This window comes from Odontomachus brunneus, unplaced genomic scaffold (genome assembly GCF_010583005.1).
Source record: "Odontomachus brunneus isolate Ranch 3 - 2012 unplaced genomic scaffold, Obru_v1 Obru_scaffold_024, whole genome shotgun sequence".
In the NCBI taxonomy this organism is placed as follows: Eukaryota; Metazoa; Arthropoda; class Insecta; order Hymenoptera; family Formicidae; genus Odontomachus; species Odontomachus brunneus.
This window is the reverse complement of record NW_022639474.1, coordinates 522,092-545,839: the sequence shown is the minus strand read 5'-3', so window position 1 is coordinate 545,839 and position 23,748 is coordinate 522,092. Positions and strand designations below refer to the sequence as shown.

Genomic DNA, 23,748 nt, shown 5'->3' with positions numbered 1-23,748 from the left:
GCTAATGAAAACCTTGGAATAAATTTTTGGTCGGAATTGTGTAAGTAAACACTGTAGCTACCGAGTAAATATTTACTATTTCTTAGATATTTCTTCTCTCAATGTACAGAACCGTATCAAGCTGACATCAAGCTAATGAAAACCTTGGAATAAATTTTTGGTCGGAATTGTGTAAGTAAACACTGTAGCTACCGAGTAAATATTTACTATTTCTTAGATATTTCTTCTCTCAATGTACAGAACCGTATCAAGCTGACATCAAGCTAATGAAAACCTTGGAATAAATTTTTGGTCGGAATTGTCACACACACATCTCTCATGTTCTATGAGCCGATGCCGCTCGGAAATTATTACGCGTCAGCAAATATTGATTATTTTATTGATTAACCCGAGTAAATTAATCTGATTATGTATGAAACGCGGTTAGGACACAATTGTGGTGCATTTTCGTGACAGGGCGGATTATCGGGAACATGTTGGAACGACTATTGAAGTAGAAAAGTTTCATTAATTTTCACGCATACGCGCGTGGGTGTCCTGAAATTAAAATATTTAACGACCCGAATCGACAATTTCGCAAACTCGGCACTGCGAATTGGAGGTAAAATCGCCGAGTCACGCATGTTTACAGACGCCTGTTTATTTTCACATATTGGCTAAGCGAATCGTAATCAGCAGATAAAGTGCTATCGATAAAGCATGACTTAGGGGTGAATCTTTATCCGCTCTGATGACCGCGTGCATACACGTGGCACGTTAAAGTGTGTAACTGCGTAACTATGGAGCCGTGACAACCTGAATAATTAACGATAAAGAAGCCGAGCTCACGATTAGGAAAATTAAGTCAAGGTATATTTCTTTCGTCTTCCGTTTTATATTCGGTATATAATTAAATCGCTGTGTAAGTACGATATAACAGAACCGCTTATATAACAGGGATAGAGGCAAGGGAGAAATCCGAGATTTTTCTCCCGGTAAACTTAATAAATCGCTCAGTAGCGCAAGAGTGTTGAGAAATCTTTAATTGCTTTAAAATCAACTGCCTTTTTTCGAATCTGTGAAGAAGTTTAATAACAAGTTGTTGCAAAGTCGATAATCAGTGAAATTGTGCGTAGATACGATGCCGTCTACAGCACACGCATTATGGCTAAACCATCTCATAATGGTTAACAGTGCATTAACATTAATTCTGCTATCACAAGCGATGAGTTTCAATCAATTATTATCCTTAACCGACGCTCACGGCGCATATTGCATTTAGCGCAGCTACGTAGAATATATAACAATTAATTTTTAACGATATACGATATTCCGATATTACGAATTTCCCGTGCGCGAGATTCCATTTTGCACATCGTGCTTTGTCATACCGCACAGACGAAATCGGACAGCTAAAATGAAAATGGCTCGCACGCCTCATTCGTGTTGGGAATGGTTCATACGTAAAAACAGCAAATCGTGCAAATAGGAAACTAATATCTCATTTCTTTGTCGTACTGGAAACTTCGAGCTTTCTCTATCTACACTCCTGTTGCATGCACAGGTACCGTAAAAAAGAAATTATACTTATGTCAAACAAATTGTGCCGCTATTACGTCATTAGTCTGTGTTAAGCAGAGACGGAGCGATTCCAATTAATCTTCCCGGTGTCAAGTCAGCTGTATAAATTCCAGTGAATTTTCATCAGAATGTGGATTTATCTGATTTCCGGGATATTTATGCGGAACTCACTTTATAATACGTATGGCAACCAGCGAGAATTAATGTGCGACATATGGCACACGCTAAAATGGTTAAAGTGCCTTACCCTGTATAACATTTTCAAAAAAAAAAAAGAGAGAAATGTAGCAAGCTATTTCGGCGGCTTTCCCGCTGCAGTTACTGCGCCCTCATCGCCTCGTTCGCCGCCGAACTCCGACACCAAATGTAGTCAATCGACGATGAATAGTCGACGTTGATTTTCGCAACGCCGAGATTCGACGTCGTTGCGTCGAGGTCATAATACTTTCGCTTGTCTTTATCAGCGGATTCGAGATGCGCCGGTATTCATCGGGCGCACGATTCGATGAATTAAACATGGTGTCCCACTCTTTGATGCATTGATGCACCCTCGGCGGGCGATGAGAAACCGCATGGTGCCTTTGTATTAAATCACGCTGGGTCTCGCAGTCGCGTACGCTAACAAGATGAATTATTGGCTAGGCGCGAAACGCTTCAATTGTATACACAAAATGCGCGAGTCACTTTTTCAAAATATATATTCCTGGCATGACTCCAAGTGAATTATCTCGGAAACCCCAAAGGTGACATGTATATAAATGTTTTTTCGCGTGTATCAACACCGCGTATACGAAAAAGAAACTTCAGTTGGCGTGACTGATTGGGGACCAGTCGAAAAACTCGCTGACGAGAAATAATATCTCCATTACTATGGCCGAAAGGAGTCGTCTGAATATTCAACTGCATTAAAATTTGGTTGAAAAAACTGAGAACAATTAGCTGAAAGCCTCCTGCAGGAATCTTTCTGCTCCTACAACCGAGTTGTTTTATCTGGTCTCCAGATAACAAGTTCAGTTACACTAACGGAGTTGTTTTTTCCATGTATAATAAAAAGTAAAACTTGCACACACATAGCCAAATAATATTACATACATAAAAACGTGTCTTACGGGAATTTTCACTATACGGAAAAAAGATTTCAATTCGTGTAACTGATTGGGGAGCAATCGAAAAGCTCTTCGACGAAAAATAATATATGAGTTACTTGAACATTCGTCTGAACATTCAGTTGCATCAAAACTCGGTTAAAGTAACCGAGAGTAATTGACTGAGCAGAAACTAGGAATCTTTATGTTGCTACAAAACAGAATTTTTTATCCGATTCCCAGGTAACAAAAAGTTCAGTTACACTAAAGGAGTTGCTTTTTTCCGTGTATTTCATACAAACCGGAGTTCCAGAAATAATTGATTTAGATTACGCGCGTATCTCAGAGGAAGCAAACAGATCGATAATTAACGATAGTCCCTCAAGGCAAGACAGTGGGTTGTCAAGAGCAAGCATGGAGCAAGGTACTCGGCGAGACCTCGAAATAGTCATCTCGCGATTATACGAAGCTTACTTCTCTCTTAAAATGAATCAGTGAAACATGAATCACTGAAAACAGTGAATATATACTGATTTGCAGTTATAAGTGTTGCACTGAAAGTGCTCAGTGCTATACTTATAACTGATATCAGTGACTATTCACTGATTCACTTTAATAAAGTTCGAAGTCAGCTCGGCTCGATCGCGTATTACGATTATTGTCCTTTCGATCGCAGCGCGGTAGGCCGTACTTCGACTTTAATTATGTATAGCTCGTCGCATTTGAGAATCGACGACGTTCCTCGGACGTTGTCGCACTAAGCTCGTTATTTTGCTCATAATCGTGTAATCCGGTATGACTTGGCCTCTTGCGCCTCTTCAGGGTGTCAATAGATGCGTGATATCACCAATTTCGACCTCGCCCAGTAGAATGTGAAAAAGATCTCTCATAGTCAGGTGATGAATCGTCTCGTTTATGTGGCCAGAGACGTAATCTTGTATTACCGGCAATATGTCTGGCTTAATGATGTCCAATGCCTCCGGTGTCAATTCTTCGAAGACCTGTAAACCATCAAGATCGGCTTATGGATGCGCACGCGTTTGATGGGACAACATACCGACATGGCTATGACTCACTCCGCAGGGAGATCTTGTCCCATTTTTCTTGTCGAATTTTATGCTCGAGCATTAAACTTGAATTATTCAGTACGAAGTCTCAGGTGGACATTGAATCAAATATATATTATATAAAATCTGTATCTTGGGTGGAAAAAGACTAATGTTCGTCTCATCGATTTTCAGTCACAGAATATGCACGAAGAGAATTTTATAGCGAAAATTACCATAGAAGTTTATAAGCGAGAAACAGATCGACATTCTGCAATAGTTAACTATCTTTTTGTTATACGTACTATTTAAAAATTTTAAGAATTGAAATGTGTGTTGCTAAAAAAATTTGCTATGTTCTTTGGCAATATAAACCTTATTGACAATCTGTTTCCGCGATAACGAAAAATTGAAAAGAGTTTATATGAGAAAAGCAATCATAACATTCTCTCCGTGTAGTAGTATTTATAAAAACTTGTCCTGTAATAGAAAATATTGAACGGGTGGATATTAATCGCTTTGTTTTTCGTAAGATATGAGAATGACATGCAGTCGTAACTTCTCATCGCGGCTAATCGACTGAATATTAATTATCGGCTGTCTCCGACAAATTGTACATCTGGTACAATCTGGTATTTATTGTAATCATCAGGGGGAAAATAATTAATTAACGGTATTCAGTGAAATCGACATTTGTGCAGTTGAGAGCCGTGTCATCGAGCGAGACTCGGGCGAATCGAGTGTGTAATTAATATTCGGCAGACGACGCGGAATTTCGGTTTCATTGGCCGGATAAGTGCGACCTCGCCCCACTGATGCTCGCATGCATTGCGAATAATCGCGATGGACATTATCGGGCTATAGCCGTAGAGATCATTTCTAACACTACAAGTATTATTGTTCGCGAAAGACAAGCAGCCGTAAAATTAATTTTGTTTCGCGAGACAACTGCGCGACTTGCACAAAAATGTTATAAACTCGTATAAATCTTCACGCGTAGTTCGCGCGTAGTAGATCGCGTGCTATAAAGTTTTTACGATGGCAAAGTTACGAGGAATCATAAAACGACATTTTATCCGTCCCTGCTATTTACAAGAAGCAATACCGCACGTTTAGTTTTATGAAAGTTCGCGTGAGTGCCGCAACTTCAGTCGAGGTTCGATGTTGAAGAGATTTCATTAGATATTATTGTAAGAACTAATTTTCGCATAAATTATTGGTTAACCCGCGGGCAATGTTTCAAAGCAGTTTTGATCGTTAATCAAGTAAAATTTCACAATTGATTAAAATAATCGGCAAATCAATAATGAAAATCAATCACAATAATCATATATATATATACATATATATCAGTTTTATTCAGAGTTAGATCCAATTATGACATTTATGTCTGACATTATAATCTCGAATAATTTAGACTCGTATTAATAATTGCCAATTGAAACTTGAGCTTCATAGATCCGTATTAATATCGTATAATAATCATCCCTTGTGAAACTTGTCTCATGAGATACTCAGATATTTATTCATGTCCAAGTTTTCCAGTTGAATTATAATATATGTAACATTTATACTTGTAATCGCGCGACTCATAATTGAAAAATTCTTTTCTAATTCTGAATTCAAATCTGAGTATCTCATTAAAGACAAGTTTCAAGTAATAACTATTAGCCTAAGAGTTTTATTCAGAGTTAGATCCAAGTTCTTTCAATCCAATTATGACATTTATGTCTGTAGTCACAATTCAACGGAAGAACTTTCATCTAACTCTGAATTTCAATCTAAGTATCTCACTTAAGACGAACTTTAAGTAATCATTGTTAATACAAGCCTTAATCGATATTGTCGAAGTTGATTAATTGATTAATCAGACTTTGATTTAATTGATTATACACTGATCAATAACTGGTTTCATCAATCTATAGAACTATTTGTGATTACACGCGTGACGATTGATTAGTCTGGCTACCGATTTGCTGATTATTTCAATGAAGTGAAATTTTAACCGATTAATATCCAACACCGATTTCAAGATCGAAGTCGACTCATGGGAAGCCTCACCTTGCTCATAATCTTGCCGATATCCACGCCGCCCATAAAGTTCTCCAGGTGTATCTTGATCCCGCGTAGGGAAAAGTCGAGGACAAAGCTCTTCATGTACATTCCTCTGTTGTAGCCGAGCGCGGTGTTCACGTAAGTGCGAAAGTCGCGTATGGTCGCCTGAAAAGGGCCCGCTCCGCGTAGTCTATACGTGTCGCCCAACACACCGGATATGTTGTAATCACCCGACGCGTAAATCTCGGGAATGGAAATGTTGATTGCGATGGTAGGGCCGATCAGCGACAGCTTAGCGCGGTCGATCAGGAAAGTCGACAACTTCCTCAGTTCTAGGTTCTCGATCACCAGATGCAGTCTACGCAGCAGATTTGCGATGAAGCAGTAAATGATATCTTGGGATTGATGTTTTTATTTGTTTATCGCGCTATAATATCTGCATATTGGTTCTTATTGACCTTTATTTTTTTATTTGATCGTACATCAGAGGGAAAAAGCCATCACTCTTCTCTAAATCCTATTTGTTTTATTTTTAGTGCATTTCTCCGTGCATAGCATGCGAATCGAAATTTTGAACAAGGCCAAAGCAGTGCATCAGCGGTATATTAGCGTTGCATTAATGATGTATCTCGGAAACGCGAGACAAAGCGGTTTGTACGCTCGCGCTCATTCGCCGGGGTTCTAGAACAATTTCTGGAACGCGGCGTACACGCGATCGCGTAACATTTCGCAGACTTACTTTCCTAATTCCGGATTGTCTGTCTCAATGTCGATCTCGTCGAGGGTAAATGGCTCCAAGGGAGGTATGCCCAACTCCGGGATGCCGTTGTGCATTCGGGCGCGGAATCTCTCCAGGAATCTTCTCAGCTTAAACTCGAGGCCCATCGACGCCGCGCTGTCAACTATCCTCTCCAGCGATTAGCATAAACGCGAATAACATCGCGACGATTACCGCGCGATACCGGTACTCGCGATACTCACTGTATCCGGTCGTCGCCCTGGTGGCGTTGATCAATAAATTTCTCGGCATCTCCACCGCGCTGGTTACTACAATCAGAAGACGGCAGAGAGAGAGAGAGTCTCTCTTCATTTGCATTCTCGTTTATCTCGTTTATCTTATTGCTCCTGCTTGTTATTGCCGCGCGCTACGGAGGTCAGGCATTAACTCTTTCGGTTTCGCCGCGACAGTCGAGTTTCCGGCGCATTGTTACGCCACGGCGACTCTTCGGCGTACTTTTATTGTTTATACGTAAGCGCGCAAAATTGCACGTTCCGCGACAAGTCCCGAAATTCGTTTAGTTCCGCCAGCAGAACAATAGCGGCTGAATAAATGGGGGCGGCGCACCGAAAGAGTTGATAATAGAAGCGCGGAAATCGCATGCATATGACACATAGCGGGGCCATTAATTAATCAGCACCGCGGTGCATTCCCTTGCGTGTAATACGTCGGTCTTTGACACCTGTCATTTGTATATAAATGCAGTTTTGCGGCAGATTTCTAATTTATTCCGCGAGTTCTACGTTGGAACATTTATCGTGCTATTCTTGGTACGTTTGATACTCCACATTTTTCGCGGAGCGTATTCGGCGTAAACATTACTGGGAAGAGCCGAGAGCTGTGCTTCGACTTGTAATCGTCGATGATTCGCGTCTGATTACACTGATCATCACGACGCATTGTGGTCGTTTCTAGGGAAGGAAAAAACGACTTGCTATTCGTTTCACGTGCGGCTATTCGTCCACGCGTGCTCTCGTGCAACGATTTCTCGGAAACACGTAAACTTTGGCACGTAAAACGCTCGTAGAAATGTAAATTATAATTATGCGGGTGTAGCGAGGCGTTCTCTACTTAAGTCACTCGAGTTAGATCGTCTTACGCTCACTTCTGAGAAAGTTCGCCAGCAATTTCCGTTCAAATTCCCATTGGAAACAGAACTTTGACAGCTGAAAGCGTGTAACGTTTAATCCGATTGTGACATTATTTGGGGACGGTTCGATAGCGCTTACTTGAAAAGGAATTAAAAAGCTATCTGGGTCGCGAGTTGCCGTGATGCAATTACGATAGTATCGTTCCGTGATGAAGGAGCGGGGAGAGGAACGTAATCTCTTCTCAATCAAGTGCACATGCCGTCGCGTTATTACATTTCATGTTATGACATTACCGCGTTACTCCGCGACCCATACACGACGTCTGTATATTTGCGTTTCCGAGTTCCATTAGCTTGTCGACTCCATGCGCGTTGGAGTTTATGTTAACGCGAATTATGTCCTTCAATGCTGCCTACGGTAGTATAATTGTTTGCTAACTTTTCGACTACGTGCTCGGTTAAAACGCATTTAAAATGTGATTAAAACTTAATTTACGCGGCAAAACGCACAGACTTATCGCGAGTCAACGCTCCTCAAAGAAAGTAGGAAAAAGCTACACTCGAAGAATATGCACGATTAGCTAATAAAAAGTCGGTTATCGTTTGGATTTGACTAAAAATTCGGGATGAAACTCAGGAAATCGGAATTTAATTCTCCGAGACGTCCAATCGAATTTCAGGGTCTCTACCGATCGAGTTTATTACGATTTCCTATTGTAAGTATTATTTTTTCATTTTCCCCAAGGAGATGCAGACTCTACTCCTAGCTCTAGTTCTACTCCTTATCAACAGCCATTCGCAGAAGCATTTGCAATGTTCGATAAGCTATTATACGTGTATATATTCTTTTATTCCGATGAACCATAAAGCTGCACCGTAAGCATAAAGTGAGTACTCAAGCCTCCCTGAAGGGACCATTGCAATTTGAGCGAACACATACTGTAGTCCGTGGCAGTGTCCGTAACGCGATGCAACAATTGTTTTTGTCGTTGCACAACTCCCGTTACTGTAACAAACGATCACAAATCAACGAGATACCCCTGCAAACCAGAACGGATTAGCCGAGGAACGAAACGCTGATCAAAAATCGGCTCGCTGATTACTACTGATAGTTATACAGTATTCGACGTAATGGTATCCATCGCTTTTTTACTGATTAAAATGATCAGTTACAATGGTAGGAAAAAAATTCTAGATGCGATTGATCAATCTTTCAGCGGCGTGAAAATGCAATAATAAAAATTTTGAAAATGTTTTTTCTCGTTAAAAGATCGAGGTTTTTTTTGACAGAACCATATCTTTTTTGTCCGTTGTATTGTATAAAGGATCAAAATAACTGCAATAGTAATATTATTTTAATTTATAAAGTTATTTTTATTAATATATTTAAGAGTGAAAATACAAGCAGAAGATAAAATAATGTTTGAAATACAGTGTAATAAGAGAATAACGTTAATTTGAGAAATGTTTGAAATATAATCCATTTCCTGCAGCGCAAAGTCCTTTATAGTAGACTTTCATGTGTCGTATTAATTAAAACATTTCAATTTATTTATTATATGCTTTCACCTGCTTATGTTACACGTTGCTGAAATTGTTCATTATTATTTTACTCCCTTTTATTATAAAATAGCAGTAAAGATAACGTTATGAGTTACTATTGAATTTGTTTTGATTTTCTTTACAACCCTGCAGATAAAAAAATATAGTTATCAAAAGAAGGTGACCTTGATTTTTACAAAAAGAAAACATTTCCGAAAATTTTATCATTGTATGTTATCACCGCTCAAAAACCGATTAATTGCGCTTAGAACTATTTTCTGTCCGACTGTGACTGACAAAAATATGGTAGGTACCATTATGGCGAACAAGCAATATGACAAGCAGTGATCTTCGATAGAGTGTATCGTAATAATACAGGAACACATATAAAACGTTTTTGTCAAGTAACTCTGTGATCATAGAGTAAATAATTAATGCTTCTGAATTAATGGGAGCGACAAGATGCGTAACGTCTCTTCTTTTTCAATTCCCGTTGCGTTTAATAATCAGAAATTCGGTAAATTATACCTGATATCGTACGGGATACATTTGAAATATGCTCCCATCGCGATCGCGCTGTTTCTCGTCACGTCCAACGACAGATCACAGTTTGAATATCAGTGTATGCTCCCGCTTTGACATCAAATAACGTAGAGAGTGTCTACACGCGTGACCATTGCCAGGTGCCTTTATTCGCACACGTTAATTAAACCGTATGCCGGCGGCGCTCAGATTGCGAACGCAAAAAATCAACTGTCACGTGTCCGAGAGTCGGGCTTCTGACCGCGAAGCTGTTACAGTTACGATTCCGCAACGCGAATTAGACGTTTGTCAAGTCCCGAGCATCAGCGCGTAGTTACCGTGACTTACGACGTAACGTATTACGTGAGAGGAGATTAATTGAGCGACAACCGAGTGATAATCCCGTCCAACGAGAGGCAAAGAGAGTTTCACATGTTCAATTGAAACTCGTTATATCTCACTCGCTACGCGTTCACGCGCACTTCGGCGCGTCAACGTTTTTACATAAAAATTGCGTGTTGCGCGTCAAGCTTCAGTTCCATTTCATTCTCATCTATAACATAACGTTCATGTAACAATGCATAAAAGATCGTGAGCAGCGGCGATTTTTCGTTATGACTTTTTACCGTGCGATATCGCCGTGCAGATAACGTGAAAACGACAAGAAAATGACGTGTATTACTATTGCTGTTGATTAAATCGGGAATTTTAATTGATATCAAGCATATAACAAATCAGTCGCGCAAATTGAGTGAGAAGCAAGTTGAAGAAAAGCAAACATTGCTTCACCGCCGATCTATAACTCTTTGTTTACCGAACACATGTATTGATGATTAAATTGAATTAATCTATTGATATGAATAAATATAGTGCTTGATATATCGAGTAATTAAGGACAAAGAATTATTACGAATGGAAATACTTTCCGCGGATACGAATAGCTGAAACATATTTGTTTGGTTACACGCATATTGAGTTGTTATGCTCATTTTAGCTTTTATTTAATATTCTCTTATTTTTTGTTACACGTTGTGGCGTAACGAATGAAGGTCTAATTAATTAATGTTACGTACGCGCTCACTTAATCTCCGATTACATTTTTCTAGAGATTATGCAAAATATCGCGTTTGCGAAGACACGTGACTAATACCGACATGGGCAGTAAAAAACATATTTTTCATCATTCCTGCTTGATTACTAATTTATTGAACATACGTTGAGCTATAAGAAGCACCGTGTAGCAGTCTGAATCATCGTTGTTTTTACGGACAAACTTGCGAATGCATTTTTTCGATAATTGAAACTGGTGTTTCTAAGTTTTAAAGTTTCTAATAATATCAAATAATACCAAATTTCTGATATCTAATAGATTTTCTAATAACATTTTCTAATATCTTATAATATCAATACGTTCTTCCTCAATGACCTTAATTGCTCCAAAAGTCTGAGAGTTTCTCGAGATGACTCAAGTGAAACAGAAAATCACGGTGACGTGAAAACGACGAGAAAATGATGAAATTGTGATCGAAAGGTGAGTTTTTTCGTCATTTTCTCGTCATTCTAACATCATTTTGATGTAATCGTGATTTCTCGTTCTATTTGAGGATGATCAGTTGTTCCTTCTCGCTCTCGATCTATTCGTCACAGATCTAACCGCGATCTTGAATTAATTAAACTAATTAATTAAACTATCTCAATTTAATTTACTTGGAATTACAAGCAGTTAAGTATTGGAGATAATGAAGACTCCCTTTCAGAGCACGAGGCATAAATATTGATCGCGAGACGGATCAGTGTCACACATATCAGGAGTCCATAAACTACCATCATTTCGAAAGTAATTCAAGATACTGCAAAATATTATCTCACGCGTTCCCTTAACGGTTGTACATTCATCGCCGTGGGAATACCTTTATCGCGCCGTCCTGTCCTGGACTGTTTTTTAGTGCAATTTGCATTTTTAAGAAACGTGTCGCTACATTTATCATTTCGCGTGCCGGTAAAATATTATCTAGACAGTCGATCAACAGCGCGCGGAATGACGTACAGTCTATTCTGCAATTCTACTAGAAATTTGGGTCATCTGATACGTAATAAATATCGCACTCATTATTACGCTAATTATTACGAACATTGTCACGTTAATCGTCGTGTTTGGAGGGCTCTTGAGTGAGCTACGCGACTTTGATTCATAAATACGTTTGAGTAGCAAAGCGACTCGAGCCATCTCACACTTCGAGTCGTCACACTTCACTAGTACTTTCGATGGTTACTCGGCGAGAAACGATCTTCTTAGATCTGCAGTATCGTTATCTAACACCAGCATGCTTAACTTTCCATTCATCGCTCTATCCTTAATTGATATCGTTGTCCCGTCGCGTTTGTGTTTTCACTTTCATCGCGAATACCGACGGTGTATCTCATACAGCCAGACACCGTAATTCGTTACGTCATCTCGCTCGGCTCGACTTTAGCTCCCGGGGATCTTCACCGATTTAACTTGTTTACCATTCAAAGTTTATGCCGATGAAGTGTCACAACGAGTCACGACGATCTCAATATTGCAAATTTTGAACGTTATTAACTTAATTTACGTCGCGTTACAAAGTGTACAGTCTCGTGTCATCCAGCCACGATGTTTTTCCCTTATCAGACTATCCGCGTAATATTATGGCCCTTCAACGTTTTAAATGTCCAACTCAATGCGCTGTCGGGATGATATCGGGATGATATCGGGATGGACTCACAGAAATTCGTTGCGCTGTTCGCGACGTTACCGATGCCGTCCAGCAGGGTGGAGGGCAAGGGCTCGGCTGGTGATGCGTGCACCACCACTTCGAGGACGATGCATATCGCCAATGTCAGAGCTCGTCTCGTCGCGCGGCACTTGATCGTTCCTGGTCCCAGTGACATCATTCCGCCGGCCGTAGGCACGTCGCGGAAAACGTCGCGTAGAACGTCACGGAAAATGCAGAAAACGCGGAACACAGGCCGATCTACTTGCTCTCGTGGGAGCAGGAAGACTGACTGACTGACTGACTGACTGACTGACTAACAAGATGAAAAACCGTAGTGCACGAGCCGCTGGTGCACACGCGTGCACACCGAGCGCGTCGTCAGCGAAAGTGAGAGCTCGTACACGCTCGCGCGATTCGCATGTCGCATTTACACGCTCGGCTCGACTCGGCTCGGCGTGTCGTGCTGAAATGCGCGGGTAATCGGTTTTGGATGATGCCGGGGTCTTCTGAGCTCGCGGGTCACGCTGAGAGAAAAAGAAAATGATTAATGTCGCCAAATTATAGTTATTTGCAGCCTCAAACTATACTTTTCCGTTGAGATCTAACAAAAAAGTAGATACAGAGAAATGTACACACTGCATTCGAGTAAATGTTATTTGTTTTAAGTATTTCATAAGTTTGTATCCGCAGATCTATCATAAGTTTGTATCATAAGTATCAAATTTATTCAAAATATATTCTGAATTCTAGTGAGTTTAGCATTTCAATCAAATATATCAAACTAAAATAAAAATTCGGTGTATTTGCATGGAGTTACAAGTTTTCTATGATAAAGTTTTATAGTATTCTTATAAGGGTGAATGAGTTCTTCTTTCGCAAATGACAAAGTACATGATAATGAGCTTTTCTCACTTTATGACGAATATATTGGAAGACTATTATCAAGAAACTGATGTTTATTGAAGATAACTATTACTTAACAGAAGAAAAATAAACTGAGCAATTGCTTTTCTCAACAGTAAAATATTTTTCTGTGTGTAATACATGCACATAAAAAGTTATTATTATCATTGACACTTACTACAAAAATGATTCTCTTGATTTTTCTTGATCTAGGTTTTTCACTACGCGATTACAGCTACAAATATTAAAAACTTTTTTCTCATCGTGCGACTGTAGTTGTCAATTGAATTTTATGAAGATGTTAGCGGATCTCGTCTTGACAACCTGTTGACCTCCATTCGAGTTGCGAGAAGACTATTTCTTAACTTATCTACAAGTTAAAAAGAACGTTAAAATATGCATGGAAAGAATTTCGTAAAAAAAATTTATAGGAAAAATGATAAGATTTTGTAACTAAATAAATCGACATTCTGTAGTAATTCATTATCCTTTCATTTCATACACGAGATAATATTATAGTTTCTTCTTTCATATAAATTCTTTTCAATTTTTATTATATTTTTAATAGTAGAGAAATAGAATGTCAATAAAGTTCGTTTTGCTAAAGAAGATAGCAAATTTTTTAATAGCAAATTTTAGTTCCTAAAATATAAGTAACATATGTGTGATGAAAGGATAGACGATTACGACAGAATATCAATTTATTCCTCTGTTATATTGCTTGAAATTTGCTATATTTTTTTTAGTAAGACAGGCCTTACTGATTATTTTTCTGCAGGCCTATTCTGAAACTTGTTAACGCGTGCGTTACATGTCGACGCGTAGATATTTTACATCACAAAATAGCTGCGCAACGAAGTTTAGCGATAACGAAATTGGCATTAAAAGTTATAGAATAGGCTTGCTAAACTACTAAAAACACAGTAAAAATTGAAAAGAGTTTATATGAAAGGAAAACTATAACATTCTCTTCATGTAGATTTTCTCTCTTAAACAATAAATGTACAGTTCAATTATTTTATGTCGCAAAGAAATTCAAGAAATTGCGTGTCACGAGATTTGTTAGCATTTGCAGACGAAGCATTGAATAGTGAAGTCGATTTTGCGAAAGAACGCACGTGTTGGTGATTGTGCTATTAATCAAAGTTCCGGTTTTATCATTCGCAAGTACAAAGGGTAAAATGACTCACTCGCGCGAATCAGTTTACGCATCCAGATGCGGGAAAAAATATATACAACCGAGTGACGAGACACATCATGTTATTAGGAATAAGATTAATGACTGGTTTCGCCGAGAGAAGTAGAACTAAAAGAATAGAAAAAAAAATATAGGTTACACGAGAGGTTTGAAGTTGGCCGGGGCCGGTGAAATCGTCCGCGGATCGCATAAATGTTCCTCCTACGGTTGCCGATCCGAGCACGCTTACCCGAATAAACAGGCTCGTGTTCTTCACGTTTCCAGGTGGCATAAATTATTTCACTTTGCACGTGAGCGTAAAGATCGTGTCTATTATTAGCGTGTTCACGTCTTGCGAATTCCAAGGATCACGTCAATCCGATCCTGTCTGTATGCATATGTAACACGTCTAGCGAAAGTGAAGGTCTACTTCATTCGTGTACGTAGTCGGGTGTGCAAGTCGGTGTGAGAATTACTATGATCTAACGTGCGAAATAATATTCCACGTCTGGAATAATTACAATCTCGGAGAATTACTCAATTGTATATTTATGTGGCCACGTTTACGTACGTTTCCGCGATGAACACAGAGATGTTGCATACCGTAGCCTGACCGTGAAAATGTCAGCACAGAGCAACACGTGTCGCAGACCGTGACGATGTTTGCACTGTGATTATCTCCTTCCAGCTCGAGTCCGGCATTGACTAACATTTTCGTTAGCCACTTCCGCGTTTGTTACTGGGTAACTGGACTGACGAGTTTGAAATTTGCACGGCGAATCAAAATAATTGTCATTCTCAGTCCTTTCAGAAGCGTAGCCGTGTTAAATTGAGCGTAGCCGTATACAACAGGTTTTTCTAAACAGACATAGTCTTTCGCCTTCCTGGAAATGATCGCTGTCACGGTAAACTAATCAATGATCACGTCTGGCGTAATGGAAAGATAGAACGAGAGAATCAAGAATTTTTGTGTAATCAGGTAGGAGATGCACCATTACGCGATGCACCTCTTCTCGACTATGAATTTCCAAATTCACATTGTGTAACAAGGTCAAACGGATGCGGAAGTGGACTGCGTACACTGGCAGTACATTGCGAGGTAAATTGCCACAATAGATGTCACGGAGGTCGTGAAAAAGGGAGCGCACGGGCGTAAAAGTATTTTACTTGTTGCGTGACTTTACGTGCACGAGACGCGTACGTGACGCGCATGGTGATTGTCGGATCGGCCACCGCGGGAGGCACTTCGTCGTCTCCAGTCAGGCATCTCTGTAGCATCGTAACGAGGAATTACACTGCGGTCTAAAAGTTATTACTCCGGCGAGGTATACGCGCCCATGTACACGTTTATATAGAAGGCAGAATTCTTACCTACTCGAAAGTCGTCTAAATACGTGACTGTAAGACTGCCGATAAATTGTCCACCTTTATTTCTATACGCATAACATTTTCAACTTTGGAATCAGCCTCAGATGTAATGAAAAAACGTATTTTTTAAACTCCTTGTGGAATCTTACTCAAAACGAGCGAAAAGCGCACGAAGCGATAGCGAAAATACTACCACTCGAAATCGCAAAAGTGAAACATTCACTCAAGTTCAGAATAAATTCTTACTTCATATGAGGGAAAAGATAGAGAAAAAAAGATATTAGAAATGAAGTGTACACTGAGAGAAAAAAATAATTGGAATAACTATAATCTCACTATATTTTAAAGTTCCTTTTGGCCTCAAACATATATTTATAGTTCATCTAAACATGAAGATATAGTAGAATGAACACAGATTTATAGTCACCATCTTATTATTCTCTATATATGATAAAGCATCTTTTGGGAATATAGTTATATGTACCTATATTTGCCAAATATTCCAATTGCATTGACTATATAAAATAGTTAATTTCTCTTACCATTCAATATATTTGCCACTTTATTATTATATTTTTTATTTCAAATAATTTTAATTCTTGGTAAAAATTTTACACGGGTCAGTTATACTATGCTTATATTGTAAATATTACAAATATTATGGTAACATTTACTATATAAAAATTATATTCCTAACTATAATCTCTTTTTACTATGCCATTATAGTTCCAAATATCATACATTTTTCTCTCAGTGTAAAGGTTTAGTAATCGAATAGGGTAAGGAAGCAAAATAAAAGTATACGGAAAAAGAATAGCACAAGGACTAGTAGCATAGACTGTACAAGTAAAAATGAAGTACAAAGAATAAGAGGAAAGTTATAGAATACGGAAAACTTCTTCTTGACGATATAGGTTGAAGGAAACATATAGGAAGTGAAAAAAGACAAAGGAATTACTTCATAGAGTTAGTATAAAGAAATATAGAGAAGAGTAATGAAACTAACAACATATGAAAGAAAATAGGAGATGAAGAAATAGGGGAAAAAGAGGATGAAGAAGAAATAAAAAAAGTAATGAAGAGATTGAAAAGGAAAGGTAAAGGGACAGATGTGCATAACTGAAGGTAATAATAGAGTTTGGAGTATTGTATATGAGGACGATATCCGCGTTGAGTGAAATGGGAAAGTGATACGATAGATTAGATAGACATGATAGATAAAAAGAAGGTGTGTAAAAGTAGTGTAAAAGTCAGGTGAAAATTAAAAAGATTGTGAAAGGAGATTACAAGGGTGTTCAGGTAACGAGATATTGTAAAGTCAATTAGAGAAAGGCAGGTAGCTATAAGAATATTAATAACTAGATAAGTAGAAATAAAAATATTTAGATTAGATAAAAATTAGATTTTTAGTTATTTTAGTGAAATGAAATTCATTGCTGTATTATCGCGCGCGATTATTTTATTAGAAAAATAGGGTGACCACTGAGTCGCTCACATTCGAGTTCTCACTCGAAGAAATTTAGAGAGTAGTGGGTGCGATGCAATAACGATTGACGATAATTTAAAGCACATATTTATTGGCACACGAGAAGTTTGACTTAACAGTAAATAAGTAAAATTTCGAATTTAACTTATTTTCTCACATATAATCCCCATGTTTTCGCAAAATATCTCGTATATTCGTATATTTGTATTTCTGCTTACCAAAACGAATAAATGATAATTTACAACGACAAAATGGCGATATACATTTCAAGAGACTTAATTCTATATATCTTTTGATATATTAAATATAATTCGCTCTCACACATATATCGATATAATGAATCAATTGACAATGTTAATACGAAGTTGTCTCGGATTTATAACGTCGCGAGTTTACGCCGTATTACCCAGCATCAATGAACAACATTTGCGACTGACGACGATTTATCGTCCGTCAAGTTATCAGTGTGTTAATTTCGTACCCGTTCAATTCACAAGATCAGAGGACTGATCGTTGATCAGTCAGGTTATTTACCAAGTTACGCGTCCAATGAAAAGTTGCATTCTTCACGAGATAAGAAAAAGAGAATCGCTTCCAAGTTGGCAGGACTCGCAGGACGCGCGTGCAACGGCTTCGCGCGATGAATTTGAGAAACGGATGTGTCCTCGCGAATCCGGTCCGGGGAATCGTCATTTAACGTCCTATAGGCTGCACCGTGGTCGGTTTCGGATAAACCCACGGATTCGGAGCATAAGCCGGCCTTTGAGGTATCGGGTAAGCTGTAATGGCTCCAGGTGCGACCGGTGCGGGAGTAGGTATCGCGTGTACAAATGCCGTCAGAGCCATTAAGGCTGCCGCAACAACAATAACGGCTCTTCCTAGAGAGACCTGGAAGTGGAAATACATACGTTGAAATACGATACGTCTCAATTCTCACAGCGGTGCGAAGTTTCCAAAGGGGGAAAACCGGAGCTGCAATCGCTGCTATTTAATCCAATTCAAAAGTGTCATAATGTAAAAAAAGATAAAAGTAAGAATCAGTGAGAATTGTTATCGTTAATTATTGGCACTTTATTGTGGTAGACCCAAAGAAATTGAAGGAAGAAAACTTTTTAGTGCTCAAATGAAGTATATGATGTCTCCTGACACCTGCGGTTATATTGTTTTCAAGAAATATGAATAAATAATTGTACTTGTGACTATAATCGCACGGTGAAAGTTATTTAGAAGAACCATTTTTGCAGCAAATGTTGTTACACTAAGAGAAAAATACTTGAAAATATCACTCTTTCAAGACGTGTCCTCGGTGATTTTTGTTATTTGGTGACAAAAAAAAATCGAGACTATTAAGACACACCAACGAACAGAACAGGGAAGTAGATGTTGTTTCAGTGCAACAGTGTTAAGTAAACGCGTCTTGCATCTATTGTTCTTGCATACAGTTGGAAATACATGGGAAATCAACCTAGCTTGAGAACAACTTTGCTAAACAAAGGATTAATTAACGTCCGTCTCTTCTATTAATGCGTTACAAACCAAGCTTGTAGAAACATGAAACAATGGATGTGACGTCGGATATATTTTTTAAGAAAATAATTCTCGTATTACTTCTAAAAACGCGTAGTTCGAAACACCAAAAAGGTTAATTATAAGGTAATATATTTCTTCCTTCTCATCGCTTTTTTTTGGGCTTATTATATAGGTGAATTATTTCGTAACTCTCTCTCTCTCTCTGCGATAACCGGCCTTATCACCAGTTCTAACGTGATTGGGGCAACATTTTCAACGCGGCCGTCGTGTCTCGTACCATCGCGTGTGCGAGCACGCGACGCAAAAAATCGTTTTCCGTCAGACATTTTAATAGGAGACTTTTACCGCTTGCACTGCTCTATCGTTTAAATTGCTACACACCAGTGCAAAAGAAGGAAAAAAACGTCGCGGACAGAGAGCGTTACTTTCGCTGGGGTTATTTGAACTATGTGACGCGCGAACAAATTCTACGAGCAACATAAACGCGTCGCGTTGCATCTCCGCTTTCGATTAAATTACGTTGCCGAGCGGAGATATATGGATTCATCAAGCTCTGTCGCCGCTAAGCCACGGTCATTAATTATAGCCATCGGCCGAAAAATCTTCATATCGAAACGACGGACCTTTCGCGCGTCGAAGCAAGGTGACGATTCTAATTAATTGGGTCACTTAAAGTTAGGTAACTTTCATTCTCACTTATATAAGTTTGTCGATCGAGCATTAGAAGAAATTGTCGATACCAGTATAAACAACAAACATCATAACTCTAAAGCGAAATCATTAGATTGCAAATTCACTGTTTATTAATTTAAAAAGAAATCGTTAGAAACATTTGTGCGTAGGTCCCAATTACGTCAGCAAATATTTTGCATTCCTACAACAGGTTATACGATATCCAATTGGATTTCAATTTTATATTCATAATATTCATATTCTAGTTACTATATAGAATAATGACATGTGTGACACAATCTACTTTTTATAAATCTAAACTATTTTATAAATATAAACATAGACCAAACGATATTCTAGATTTCTTTTCAAATCTAACAATACTTATGAATATAATTTTATAATACAATTGGAAGAACTGAATAATATGAAAAAATTTCGTCTGTGTTTTAATCATAATGTGTATTCTATTAATACATTGATGATTTAAGTTTAAAACTCGACATGGAATCAGGATTGTTACTTTATCACGCGGCAATAATATATTTGCACCCCAGAATTAAATTGAAGAACAAGTACAAAGTACAAGTATTAAAATACAAGTTACAAAGCTACTTCTTGTACGTTTCCGAGAATTTTATAACGTAATTTGAATGATCACTGTTACGAAATAGCCTGTAGCATATTGTTTTTCAGTTTCACGTGGTTAAAAAGAGACGAGCGTATTCAAGGAAAGATTACTGCGGTGCGCGTTGCAACGATCGCGATTATTACGTTATATTACTGTTATTAAGGAAGACATTCTTGCGCGGGAACGCGAATAATTTGGTGAAAATAATAGCAGAATATCGCGTGGGAAGGAATTCTCGCGCATGTTATCGTCAATAAACTTCGTGATGGGATTGTACGATCGCTCGTTCGAATGCAGAAATCGTCGGCGCGCAATTTACGTTGAAATCGACCACACACCCGGAAAGAAAACTGAGCGAGCGATCTTATTTAATTCACAAATTCGATGGAAGCGAGCGATTGTAATTGAGTTAGCGGCATGAATAATGCATTGTCGGTCTCTGTTCTTAACCAGAGGAATTTTCACCGTGATTTTCCGTGTTGACTCGTAAAAGAGATGATCGTGGAATCGATAAATTAAAAAGGTCATAAAACTATATTGAGAAAGGTATTTAATATTTGGGATTATAATTGCACGGTGAAAGAATAATATTTAGGAGAACCATTTCTGCAATAAGTGTGTTATTACACTGAGAGCAAAATATTTAAAGATTTAGTATAGGATATAAAGTTTACCCGCAGAAATAAACTTTATTTTACAGAAATAAATTTTATATTTCATAAATAAATATTCAAATATTTTTCCTCAGTGTATAATGATAGTGATTATAGTCTTACGTGTAAAAAAAGTTGTAGTAAAAATTACAAAAAAATTTTTGTAATCTTAGACTACAATATTATGACAGAAATTACGGTATGTTTATTTAAAGATGTTATGCATATTTGACTTTTTACTACAAAATTATTCTAATTATTTGAATGATTTTTATATCGTATATATACCAGAGGTAGATTGTCAAATTGACTATTTATATAATAATTTATACTATAACTTCAGTGTAGTTCAGTTTTACAAAAAATATTGTAAGGAGAAATATAATTTCAACGTAATTTTTACTACAATATTTTCTCCGTGTAGTTGGCGTCGAAAGTGACTATAATTTTAATGAGATTCACTTTTTTTTCTCTCAGTATACAAGTAACAATTCATAAAGCGCAACGAGGCATGACTCATGACGTATACTGCATTAACGGGATCGATCGTGTTTTTATTTTAAAAATTCAGAATTTGTCCACTCATTAATTCAATGATTGTTAACGAGAGATCTAACGTAGCACGATTGATATTAATCAATTCTCTTTACTCTATCGTGAAGAGAGTATCGGTAAAAACGTGCGACTACATCGCAGAGTTTTAATATTTATTTATACATTTTACGTTCTCCTGTCTAACGTATTACCATGATATCGGAGCTCTCAGATGTTCCTTGCCAACTCGGGTGCTCGAGGCGAACAGTATGAATCCTCAAACGTTAGCAGACTTTTATACCGGTGGATTTTAAGAGGTGGATATTCGGGTCAGGATACGTAAGAAGCGATATCGCCCGTATATCGCGCGTGTCCAAGGAAATCCCATAAACGAGCAGGTGTTCGTATTCATTCATGCTTGCTTCTATTCACAGCATCCGTATGCCGAATGAATACGCGTCGTAAATGTCTAGATCGCGTGAGAAGGATACTGTTATTCACACTCAGTCGTGTAATGGTGTGAATATCCACTAGGATTTCACATGAGTACTGAGAATTTGACATTGCTTCTAATCAGATGCTTGTAGAATGATATATACTAATGTGGATTTAATTAATATGAATTTGTGAATTAATGATATGTATTCTCCCACCCTCTCTCTCTCTCTCCTCTTTCTCTCTCTCGCTCTCTCTCCTTTTTCTCTCTCTCTCGCTCTCTCTCCTTTTTCTCTCTTTCTCTCTTTTTAATAAGAATTTTTTACGAATTTCTCAGACAAAATCATCGCCGGCATTCATATCTTGCAAAACTGGATATCCGCTTTTGTCTACTTTTTCTTTTTATTTCAGCAACAGATTGCTTTTACTAGTTTGTTGCGTCCTTAAAATTCAGTTCTCGAAGTAATAGTTCCTCGCGCCGAAAATCCGAACCAATGACCAACAATTAGCCAACAAACCTTGACACGCAACGCAATTCGCGCACACTGAATACTAATAGATATTGTAGCTAATATAAAAGCCTTTCCCACGATCGTTCTAAACGTTGTGCAAACGTGAATCGCAATTCTGAAAATCAGTCGTTAGCGTCTATAATAGACTTTTTAACGAAGTTGAAGTGAATTTCGTCTCATTGAAAATTTCATGGAAACTTCAAGATGAGATTATCTAACGACTGGAAATTACGCAACGTTCACAGAAACGTTAACGCCGCTATTATCCTTCTTGATCAAAGCTACGTGTGTGCTTTGATCTTTAATCTACAAGATTGATTGTATCAACAATTTTATATACGTAATCGCGATATTAATGAATTTTTTGTATATTATTCTTGATCGCGACTATTTTGTGATTCATCTAATTATTAGTAAAATGACGTTGCGCGTATTTAAGGACAAATTTGATTTACCGCGTTTCTATTAATCGTATAAAATAAACTATGTACATACAATTTGCTTTTTTGGTCTTGAAAAATAAAGACGTTTGATAAAGACAAAAAATCCCGATACATACGTATCATTGTTCATCTTATAATTATGTTTATAAAACGTGATATTCTTACAAGTTTTAGAAACGTGGTTACACAAGTAAATACTCTATTGCAATAATTCAGATATCATATTATGCATTGTCTTACACAGCGTAACAAGTTATACTCTGTAAATCGTCTATATAAATCTAATCTAATATTTATAACTATTATTTATTTAATATCAAATTAATTTAATATTAATTATTATATAATTAATATTAACTTATTACAGAATATATATAATTAATATTAACTTATTACGGGATATATATAATTAATATTAACTTATTACGGGATATATATATATATAACTTTATACTAAATATACTAAAACAAAAATACTTATAATAAAATATACTTATATAAAATATACTTACATAAAATATAATTAATAAAATATACTTGATACTAAAATTTTATACTATGTGCTAAATTTTACATATAGAAATTTTGTATTTTAGAAATGCTTTATATTCTATGTCCATATCGTTAGTAAGTTAGTAGTATTTCCTGTTAGAAAAATATAATTCTATAAGTTATATCTGAATTATTCTTATGGAAACTTTTATCTTATGAAAACTATACTATATAAAATTGAACAGCCTTAAAAGTCAATTTTCACTATCAACAAAAAAATATCATTTATGTACATAAAACATACTTAATCTTTGAAAAAAATCTATTTAAAATTCCTACCTCAAAAATTGGAACAATATATTCACGGGATCCTATTTATAATATTATCTGCTATGTAATTTGGATAATTTAATGTTCTAAATTTTCCAAAATATATAAATATACACCCACACATCACACACACACATACATACACACACACACATATATATATATA

At 37.3% G+C, this 23,748-nt stretch overlaps 2 protein-coding genes and 1 long non-coding RNA gene across 5 annotated transcripts in view; 1 reads left to right on the top strand and 2 right to left on the bottom strand.

Moving 5' to 3' along the window:
- Positions 1–23,748, top strand: part of LOC116842314 — a 187,908-nt gene that overhangs the window by 14,490 nt on the left and 149,670 nt on the right. The window lies entirely within an intron of this gene.
- Positions 623–12,854, bottom strand: LOC116842315. 2 transcript variants are annotated; one of them, XM_032811353.1, is made up of 6 exons: positions 12,426–12,854; positions 8,555–8,620; positions 6,728–6,793; positions 6,486–6,648; positions 5,753–6,104; positions 623–3,646 (listed from the first exon to the last, which is right to left on the bottom strand). In XM_032811353.1, the coding sequence occupies exons 1-6, from the start codon at positions 12,592–12,594 to the stop codon at positions 3,464–3,466; spliced, it is 999 nt and encodes a 332-aa protein (XP_032667244.1). In that variant the 5' UTR covers positions 12,595–12,854; the 3' UTR covers positions 623–3,463. The 2 variants fall into 2 exon arrangements, with proteins under 2 accessions (XP_032667244.1, XP_032667245.1); XM_032811354.1 differs by lacking the exon at positions 8,555–8,620 and having other exon boundaries at positions 12,426–12,852.
- On the bottom strand, positions 17,421–21,669 carry LOC116842318. Its single transcript, XR_004377708.1, has 2 exons — positions 21,583–21,669; positions 17,421–18,238 (listed from the first exon to the last, which is right to left on the bottom strand). It is a non-coding gene; the product is annotated as an uncharacterized LOC116842318 (long non-coding RNA).